Here is a 10,956-nt window from a genome sequence, read left to right on the forward strand (position 1 = left end):
CTTGGGTTTTATGAGAAAGCATAAGGGCGTTCCGCTTCAATCAAGGCTTATTGGACAAATATCTCTACTCAAGTAATTTATTTATTAAAGTGTAGATTTTAGTTATATAATATACACGCGTTATCTTTGTAGTAAATATATGTATCTAATGTTTAACATACCTTCTGCCATTCAAATATTATATGAGCAAAAATGCAATTGTTTTGTCATTCAAACCAAAAAACCCTCTCCCGCCTATCATGTAGTAATATTTTTCTCATCACTTTGCCACTTTGCACTACCACTAAACTGAAATTTTTGTACCATTGGAATTGTGATACACCAACATTTGAAATCATCTTTATTGACACGCCCCAACCCTAATATTCCTTGAATACCAGGATAGACACGTGTTGGGCGACACATGAGGATGACGAAAGCCATTATTTGATACAAAAGTTAAGAATAAGAAATAAATAAGGGTTATGAATTTAAAATACAATGAATTAAAAATTTAGGAACGTGTTCAGAGCATACAACTAATTAAAACACTAAAGAAAATAATATAAAATTAGATGAACAAAGGAGTGGGTCCTACATCGAGAGGACTCGAAGATGCCGATGTAGAAGTGTCTTGACGCCGCGATTAGGTGTCTTGATCCTAAGTCCTGAATGGGGGCGCAAAACAAAAGTGAGTGGACTAAGTTCATATATACAATAATAATAAAACAATTATCAAAATACTAACCCCCACATTTTTAATAATGAAAACTACTAGCATAATAAGTGATGGATTTAATAAAAATCTTAGCATGCAAAAAATATCTCAAAAATCATATCGCGGAAATCAAAACAATAAACGCATCGTAGACGTCTCGTAAGCGCGGTGCGTTGCTAGAAAGATCACTGAATAAATATAACTCCTGGCCCAATACCTGCTCCGTGGTCTCTGCGCCCGTAGCCAGAGATTACCAACTCTCGGCCCAATGCCTGCTCCATGTCCCTCAGCCCGTAGATAGAGATTACCAACTCCCGGCGTAAATGCAAACACCAGATCCTCGCCCCAGGCAGCATAGTGTCCTCTAGGTACGCACAAATAGTTACGCCTCTCATAAATAACCACTTCATAGTATAAAGTCATCCATCGTCTATACTATAAAGAGGGGTTTCTAAAACATGTTCTAGCATCCTATCGTCATCCATTAAATAGTCTACCAGATCATGGTTTTTATAAAAAATACGATATATTAAAATATAGCTCATAATAGGCTAATATTTATTTCCTCACAAAAAACACGAGACGAATTTAATAAATTCAGTAAACAAGCTTAACATAAATCGAATCATAAATTCGTAGGCATGCTAATCATTTATGCAATTAAATTATAAAATCATGTAATTTTAGAAGGGGCCCACTCACAATACTTCACCATCGAAAAGTCACGCAGCAAGCGAAGATGTAATGCCACAATAATTGCCCCTAAACACATTGAATGGTACAATTAATAAAACTATATTAAGACAATTGAATTTGGGAAAACGGACGTCGGAGACGGATTCAGGACGTTGTTTTACCCTAAGAAGGGTCACAAATACATTTCGTAAAGTCAAAAGAATATTCCAGAGAATATTCCCTAACGAATATTCCATACAAAGGGTTTGGGTTTAAAACAAAATAAAAGGATTTGAGTTTTAGGTTAAATGAGTTAGAGGGTTAAAAGGGTTTTGGGCTTAAAGCCCTTAACAAAAACCGGCCTAAGGCTCTTATTTTAAAAACAACAAATAAAATAAATAATAAAACAGAAATGGGTTTTGGGTTGGGCTTGGCAGGAAAGGCCCAAAGGCCTTGGGGTTTTTGGGCTACCGGATTCAAAGGAAGAAGAAGACCGGAAATTCGGCCGGAAAACCACCCAACTTTAAACCACCATAATTTTGTCACTACTCAAGGAAATCAAGTGAAATAAGAATGAAAGTTGTAGCTCTCGAAGAGACGAAGAGAATGGTACCTCACACGATGTCTAACTCGCCATGGTTTGGCTGGAAAATGCCTCGAAAGCCTCAGAGGTCGCCGGAAACTGGGTAAGATTCAAATGAGTATAATTTCTTCAATACTCAATGAAATTGAGTGAAACAAAAAGGAAAGTTGTAGTTCTCAGCGAGACGAAGAGATTGATACCTTGCACGCTGGCCAACTCGTAGTGGTTTGGCCAAAAATGGCCTCGAAAGCCGTCGGTTTCTCGTCGGAAATCCAGGGAAGTCTCCCCGACGTGTTTCTTCATGGTTTGACGTCCAAAAACACAACCACGGGTCAAAAAATGACTATATGGATGAAAAGAGAAGTATTTGGAGTGTTTTTCGAGACCTACCCATGTCAAGTGTGATGGAGACGCGCCGGAGCTCTTCCTCAAGTTTATGCCGTGACTTGTAGTGGTGAGAGAGAAAGGGAAAGCTGATGGTGTTGATGGTGTTGATGATGAGGGAGATGAGGGTGTGCAAGGAGGGAGAACACAGGTGAGAGGTAGAAAGTTGCAGAGAAATTGAGAGATACGGGAAAGAGAGAAGAGAGAGATGGGAGGCTGGGGACAACAATCAGGGGTGGGTCCCTTTGGCTCACCATTTAAGACCCAAAAACAAATTTTAAAAGGAAAATAAATTCCCAAACTTGGTGAAAATACAAAAATACATTTTATGTACAGTAAATCCCAGGACGGGTTGTTACATTTATTATCATATTAGGTTATAAACCATCTTATAATAAGGTCTTTTTAGTTATTTTTCAGATGCCTCTACTAAAAGAAATTTCTAACATCATCCCTTGCAACTAGTTATGGCATCATTCCCATCAACCACCGCCTTAGCGCTACTCCAACCAATTAAACCGTCCGAAGCTCATGCTGCCATTTCTGAATCCATAATGGGGCACAGATTAAAGCCTCCGAACAGACAAAAATTCTTAGACCCTCTCTTTTACAAAATTTGAAATTAGACCATTTGAAGCTCATATTGTCATGCTCGTCCTCAATCCGCTAAGTTTTTCATTCAAAATTTGAAGCTATTTGCATATCAATGTTTAAACATTTTAACTCTTTTTTTTTATCGACAAGATTGAACACGTTAAATTCTCAAATATTTCAATTAGCTAAACTTCACGTTTGTAACACCCTACATCGTCCAGGGGAGTGATCCTTAAATGTATACTCCCATATCTACCTAGCACGAGGCATTTTGGGAGCTCATTGGCTTCGGGTTCCATCGAAACTCCGAAATTAAACGAGTAGCGCGCAAGAGCAATCCCATGATGGGTGACCCATTGGGAAGTTCTTGTGTGAGTTCCCAGAAACAAAACCGTGAGGGCGTAGTCGGGGCCCAAAGCGGACAATATCGTGCTACGGTGGTGGAACAGGTCCGGGATATGGTGGACCCCGGCCGGGATGTGTTAGAATGGTATCAGAGCCAATCCCTGGCTGGAAGTGTGCCGACTAGGACGTCGGGCCCCTAAGGTGTGTGGATTGTAACACCCCACATCGTCTAGGGAAGTGATCCTTAAATGTATATTCCCATATCTACCTAGCACGAGGCCTTTTGGGAGCTCATTGGCTTCGGGTTTCATTGGAACTTCGAAGTTAAGCGAGTAGCGCGCAAGAGCAATCCCATGATGGGTGACCCATTGGGAAGTTCTCGTGTGAGTTCCTAGAAATAAAACCGTGAGGGCATAGTCGGGGCCTAAAGCAGACAATATCGTGCTACGGTGGTGGAACAGGTCCGGGATGTGGTGGACCCGGGCCGGGATGTGACAACGTTAGTGAGCCTAATATATTATTTTAGTGGTTCATCATAAGCTTTTGAAACCAACACAACATGTTTTTTTTTACTAACAAAAATTCATAGGTCCGAAACAAATCAATTCCCTCATCCTTTAGTGTAAATGTATTTTTGTATAGAAAAAATAAAAAATAACTTTTGTGAAAAGGAGGTTAAAAGTCCAAAGTAACTTTGAACTCAATTGTTGATGCACAAAACCGGAGGTCTTGGAACAACGTAAATCCGACCGTGAATCTACAAGAAATGTAAAGAACATAAGATGTATCGTGGTTCACCCTAATGTTTGGGCTACGTCCACACTGATATTGTATTTCTCTGTTTGTGAGAGGATTGTGAGGGAAAGAGAGAGCCTTGTAATGTGAGAGTGAGGCTCTAGGGATTTCAGGCCTAAGAATTGGCCTCTTCTAATGAGGAGAGTGAGGAGTCCTTTTATATAATAAGGCCTTCTCACTTATTACATATTTGCCCCTTTATTTATTACATAATTACATTTAAGTCCCCCGAGTATTTATACAAGATCTAAATACGGATGCCTAAGTATGGTATAAACAGTAGTCCCCAAAGTCTTCAGTCAAGATAGTCTTTTGGCTGGAGACTTGAAATTTAGTCTACATGTGGGCCGAATTAATTAGATGTCATCTAAGACTGATACTTGATATGAGGCGGTGCTCAATCTGAAATGATGCTCAATTAGAAGTAGCACATGTTGCAAAGTTGCTCGGTTTGTGGCTTATGTTGCCTTGGTTGGCTCGGCTTGTGGCGTTGAAGGTGAGGGAGTCCCTTTTATAGAATAAGGACTCGCTCCTCAATACATAAGTGATGAGTTATGAGTGATGCTTGCGGCGAGGTGGTTGCTCAGTAGGCGACGATGCTCTCTAATGGTGGTAAATGAGTCATTTTTATAGAATAAGGGCTTTCTCCTCAATATATAAGTAATGGGTTAGGAGTGATGCTCGCGGCGAGGCGGTTGCTCAGTAGGCGGCGATGCTTTCTAATGATGGTGAGAGAGTCCATTTTATAGAATAAAGGCTCGCTCCTCAATACATAAGTGATGGGTTAGGAATGATGTTCACGGCGAGGCGGTTGCTCAGCTGGCGGCGATGCTCTCTAATGAAGGTGAGGGAGTCCCTTTTATAAAATAAAGACTCGCTTCTCAGTACATGAATAATGGGTGCTCTCTAATGAAAGTGAGGGAGTCCATTTTATAGAATAAGGGCTCGTTCCTCAGTACATAAATAATGGGCTAAGTCCCCCAAGTATTTTTCATGAGGCCCAGTTGAGACCCAATATATGGTACATAATGTAGTCCCCCAAGTCTTTTTCATGAGGCCCAGTTGAGGCCTAATATATGGTACATAATGTAGTCCCCTAAGTCTTCGGTATAGGTCGAAGTGGCGGTTGTTCGGATGTGGTATTTGTATACCCTGCACTGAAGCTTTGTAGGTGAAGCTTTGCAAGTGAAGCTTTTGAAGCTGGAACTTTGTAAATGAAGCTTTTGAAGTTGGAGCTCTTGAAGCTGGAGCTCTGTAAATGAAGCTTTCGAAGTTGATTGACATGAGTGATGCTCATTAATGTTTATGTTGATTGACATGAATGATACTCATGGATGTTGGCATGAGTGATGGTCAAGAATGTTTATGTATGATTGGCATAAGTGATGCTCATGAATGTTTATGTATGATTGACATGAGTGATGCTCATGTATAATTTTGGAGTACTGGACGTACTTTTGATCACCTGGTTGGTGATAATAGCGACATGCTGCCGAATAATTTTGGAGTACTGGGCGTACTTTTGATCACCTGGTTGGTGATAATAGCGACAGGATGCCGAAAAATTTTAGAGTACTGGGCATACCTTAATCACCTGGTTGGTGATAATAGTGGCAAATTGCCAAATAATTTTGGAGTACTGGGCGTACTTTTAATCAACTGGTTGGTGATAATAGCGGCAAGCTGCCGAATAATTTTGGTAGTACTGGACGTACTTTTGATCACCTAGTTGATGATAATAGAGGGCCTGGCTCTTTTGGGCATATGGACCTTGTCCCTCCACATAGTATTCCAGCTCATTATTTTGGGCTTGCCGTTTTTTTATTTTTTATTTATTTTTTATTAACCTCTGATGGGGTATACAAATGTCTCCGAAAGATAAGAAAAATAAATTACATCATTCAAAAATAAATCCGACCCTCTGCTCAATGGGTCACGCCCATAATGCCATCACCACCGCAATTATGCCTGCTTCTTTTTATTTTCTTTTGCTTTCTGCTTTTACTTTCTGCTTTTCTTTCTGCTTGGGATATGTCGCTTGATGACATGATTAAGGGTAATATTCCTTTCTCTTTTCTTTTCTTTCTTTTGGCGGATGGCAGACAAGAGGAATAATAATAAGTTTGTTATTGAGAAAGCTTATCTTCTTCCTCTCTACTGTCGGTCTGGTCTTCTTGTTCCAGTTCACAAGGAGTGGTCATCTCAGGGCTCGCTCCTCCAATATGGGTTATCTCCAATGATGCAGTACAACTTACCCAAGAGCACCTTCTGATCTGACAAAATTAGGAAATCCATCTGACAAACCTCTAGCAAATCCAGGTTGAGTTTGCACACAGACCTTGACTGCCTTAAAGGGTCAAAGAGCAACATCGGCAATGACCTCAGCAGATGCAGAACCAGCAAGGTAGATCAAGGTCTTGTACTTGGCAGCAAACTCTGGTCCAGCAAGGTCAGAGTAGTACTTCTTGAAAAATTCATAGAATCCAAACTTGCAAGCACTCTGAGCATTGTAACCAAGGAGGGTAGGCACCCATTCCCTGAAAAAGCCCTTAACCCCTTACTCTTTTAGCAAAACTCCAAAACCAGATGCGATGCTTTTGTATTTTGTGGGATCAATATGCATATTGCACTTGACGAGGTCAAGGGGAGTGACGGCCGTGTGAGTGAGATTTCGGGACAGGATAGAGGAGGAGACCGAGAAAGGATAGTTTGAGGGATATCGGGGCCGTGGGTTTTGGGCTTCGACTCCAAGGACAATAGAAGCCGTAAGAGTTAGCACCAAGGCCAATCACTAGACTAGGCTGATCAACTCTTTTGTCATCGATTTCTCATAGCGGTCATGCTCAGAAGTGGTGCAGATATCAGAGGTGCAGGCCAACCGGTGCTCATTTTTCCAGTATATATCCAGGAGCTGAAATCCGACGAAGGGGACGATGAGGAGGGCAGGTTGGAGGATTAGAAGACCAGCGACACGAATCGATTCTTCAACAGCTTGAGCACCGGAATAGTTAGGAGGAAAGCCAACGCCGCCTCTGCCGCCACCACTTACGTCAATATCATCCACTGCAATGCCATCTTCGCCTCCAATTCCTCTGCTTTTGCTTGCTTCGCTGTTACTTTCTCTACTCCTTGTTCTGATTTTGCAGATGCCTTAAGGCTTAAAGGCCCAATCACCAAGTAAAGCATATGAGAAAGGAAGAAAAGTAAAAGAGAACCGACGTAATTTTTTGCAGATTCACGGTGGAGGTGAAAAAATGAAAGAGAATCGACACAACTTTTCGTATCGTTTCCCACATACGGCGCCAAATGTTGATGCACAAAACCGGAGGTCTTGGAACAACATAGATTCGACCGTGAATCTACAAGAAATGTAAAGAACACAAGATGTATCGTGGTTCACCCCAATGTTTGGACTACGTCCACACTGATATTGTATTTCTCTGAGATGATTGTGAGGGAGAGAGCCTCTGTAATGAGAGTGAGGCTTTTCTCTGAATATGGGAGGCTTTAGGGATCTCAGGCCTAAGAATTGGCCTCTCCTAATGAGGAGAGTGAGGAGTCATTTTATAGAATAAGGGCTCCTCACTTATTGCATATTTACCCCTTCATTTATTACATAATTACATTTAAGTCCCCCGAGTATTTATACGAGATTTAAATACGGAGGCCCTAAGTATGGTACAAACACAATTTATTTGGAAACTTAACGGAGTTAAAGTGAGATGCCAAAATAATAATTTTGGAATATTGATATGACGATCGCTTAAATTTTAGTTTATAAGACAAATTGTGATTGGCGTATAAGTTCATATGATATTTTAAAATTTCCGTCTATTTTTCAAGTTGCACCTCATAGATTATCTTTACAAAATATTAGCTAAATCGGAAGTAAGACATCTAATTGGATTCAAAAAAATTAACGAATACGTTGTTTTATTAGAAACAACGAAATTTCATCGTTTTAATTAAATAGACAAATAGTTTCGGGTTGAATTGAATTTTTGAAAGAAATATCTATTAATCGAGACATACAAAATAGACAGTTCGAATCATTAAACTTCGGTTTGCACCATGGAGGAGACCACGAAACCGTGACCTCCGAATGAAAAAAGCAAGATATTCAATGCCGCGTGAATAGAAGAAACGAGGAAGGAGGAGCGCAAGTGCATTTGTCAACACACATGGATGGAGACAAGGAGATTGATCCCTCAAAATTTTGTATAAACCACTATTTCAGTTAGAAGCTAGCGGAGACTTGAGAGAAACAATATGTTAGGAAACATAAAGGGGAAGATAAAAATGGAGATGGAAAGGATGATTCTGAAACTTGGACATCATCTCCTGCGCAAACTCTTTTGGTTTAGCTTAATATCATTGTTTTTGTTGGCACCGCTACCGCTATCAGAAGCCAACTCTAACACCAGCTTCCGAACTGCGGGCGTACACTGGCCTGACATAATAAACTGTAACACTTCCTACAGGCCAACAAATCCAGGACCATTCTCACGAACAAGTAATCTCGATGGCGCCATTTCCTTTGCAAATCCTGATGGCATCTGCAGCGGCGACGCTTACTATAATGATCTGATCTTTCAAGTATATCTTGGGGTAAAATTTCTTGACCTTCTTTGTATAACAATTGAAAAAATTAACATCAATTTTTTATTTTATTTTTATAACGAGTCTATATGTATACGTCACAGAACTTCGTTGGTTTAGCTGGAGACACAACGATTAGAGTGAATCGATCAAAATATTATGATCACTTTTCAAAAGCAAACCAGGCATATAATCATGACCATAGGAAAACTGGTAGACGCTACATCAAACACAAAAAAGTCATTTCGGTAAAGCTCACTCTAGGTACTTCCGTAAATTAATTCCCCTGCTCTATTTGTTTAATTTGCTGGAAGTTGTGATGCATGTGTTAGTATATAATTAAAGCTAAACTTGCAGGTCTTGGCTTTTTTTGCTTATTTATGTCGTTTGGGATCACTGGGGTTTATTCCAGTGTGAAGAAACGGAAGTTCATTAATCTCAAAGCCAAGTTCTTCCAGCAAAATGGAGGGTTATTGTTAGAGCAGCATATTGCTTCACATGGAAGCACAAAAGTTTTTACAGCCGAGGAGCTAGAGACGGCCGCTGCCTATTATAACCAGAGTCATAATTTTTGTCCAGGAGAAAGTGCATTAGATTGGAAAGGACTTTTGTCAGACGGTGCGATTGTAGACATGAGGAAAACAGTAGTGCACAAGGGCCAAATCGAGCGCTTTATCTACGAGATCGTCACTCTTACCAAAATTAACCATAAAAATGTGGTGAAGTTCTTGGGCTGCTGCTTAGAGACTGAAGCTCCCATGTTAGTGTATGAATTCCCTTGCAATGGGACCTTGTTCGACTACATTCATCATGCTAACGGCAAGAGTGCATTGCCTTGGCATGTCCTTTTAAAGATAGCCTCAGACTCTGCAACTGCTCTTGCCTATATGCATTCAGCAGTAGACTCGTTGAAACCAATGATCATTCATGGAAATGTCAACTCGTCCAACATACTTTTAACTGATTGTTTTGTGGCCAAAGTCTCCGGTTTTAGTCCTTCAAGGTTGGTCCCGGTCCCCGGTAATGAATCCCAGATGAAGACATTGGTGCAGCAAACACTTGGTTATCTTGATCCGGAATATCTCTATACAGGCCAGTTGACAGATAAGAGCGATGTTTATAGCTTTGGAATCGTATTGTTGGAGCTTCTAACTGGGGAGATGCCATTGTCCTTTCACAGACCAGAAAATCAAAGAATCATAACATCCCATTTCGTTTCTTCTGTAGGACAAAATGACATCTTTCAGATCGTTGTGCCACAACTTGTAAACGAGGGAAACAGAGAGCAACTCAGAGCAGTTGCGGAGCTTGCAAAGAGTTGCCTCAAGTTGAGTAGTGCCCAAAGGCCTGCGATGGAAGAAGTGGCAAGAGAATTAAGGAGGTTGTGTGGCAGCACACATTCTTCCTAAGCCAGCTAGTTCTCGTCAACAATTATTGAGTGTATGAATCCATTGTAGGGGAAGGGAAGCCCCGACTAGTAGAATATCTTTGAACAATTACCTATCAGTTAAAACTTTATAGTACAGATTAAACTGAGTACTCGAAAATCCCTATGAGTTGTTTTAAACAATCCATTGCATATGAAATGTGGCTGGCTGTCACCAATGTTTCTTTTTCATGAACAAAATATATTTGACAGTTGAACCAATCTTGGAAAATAAGGCCAAGTAAATTTTAATTTTAGTACTAATACAATGCGCATTGGTCATCATATTTTGATGAAAATTTTCCACTTGTTCTTGAGTAGTCGACTGCCCCCAAATCGGTGATAATATAGAAAAACAAATCAACAACAAAGCTTTATCTTATTAAGTGGGATCGATTGAATTATATATCCTAACCACGACCAATCCAAAGAGTTCCTAGTACAACTTTTCTTACATTCGAGGTCTTTTTAGTCATTGCACACAAACAAGCCACTTTTATTTAAAAATTTATCAAACACCTTGACACAACTTTTCTTACTCAAAGCACTTTGGAAATACAATTTATCAAATACTATACTACTTTATTTTACAGAACAATAGAAGTAGGTTTTTTTTTAATTTTTTTTTATAAAAGCACACCAATACTAAACCATCCCAATTTATTGCCATGAACATATAACCAGCTCGAAAGCTTTTATAACAATTGTTAGCATGGAGGCATTCCTTGTGGCGGAGGTAGCATTTGCGCTCCTAGGCCCTTTCCATTTTTCACTATGAACGTCATCTCCATGCCCCATGACATATGTGTGGATGCAAATTTCTTCCTCCTTGATCTTGGACAATTTTGCACCTACAAA

At 40.1% G+C, this 10,956-nt stretch overlaps 1 protein-coding gene and 1 long non-coding RNA gene across 2 annotated transcripts; one reads left to right on the forward strand and one right to left on the reverse strand.

Moving 5' to 3' along the window:
- Positions 1 to 1,392: 1,392 nt before the first annotated feature.
- Positions 1,393 to 2,476, reverse strand: LOC139196207 (uncharacterized). The gene is made up of 3 exons (XR_011581119.1): positions 2,156 to 2,476; positions 1,986 to 2,054; positions 1,393 to 1,459 (listed from the first exon to the last, which is right to left on the reverse strand). It is a non-coding gene; the product is annotated as an uncharacterized lncRNA (long non-coding RNA).
- A 5,839-nt stretch (positions 2,477 to 8,315) lies between these two features.
- Positions 8,316 to 10,320, forward strand: LOC103417899 (putative wall-associated receptor kinase-like 16). The gene is made up of 3 exons (XM_008356058.4): positions 8,316 to 8,681; positions 8,777 to 8,936; positions 9,030 to 10,320. The coding sequence occupies exons 1-3, from the start codon at positions 8,343 to 8,345 to the stop codon at positions 10,079 to 10,081; spliced, it is 1,551 nt and encodes a 516-aa protein (XP_008354280.3). The 5' UTR covers positions 8,316 to 8,342; the 3' UTR covers positions 10,082 to 10,320.
- Positions 10,321 to 10,956: the final 636 nt, after the last annotated feature.

The sequence above is a fragment of the Malus domestica genome, chromosome 01, assembly GCF_042453785.1.
Source record: "Malus domestica chromosome 01, GDT2T_hap1".
In the NCBI taxonomy this organism is placed as follows: Eukaryota; Viridiplantae; Streptophyta; class Magnoliopsida; order Rosales; family Rosaceae; genus Malus; species Malus domestica.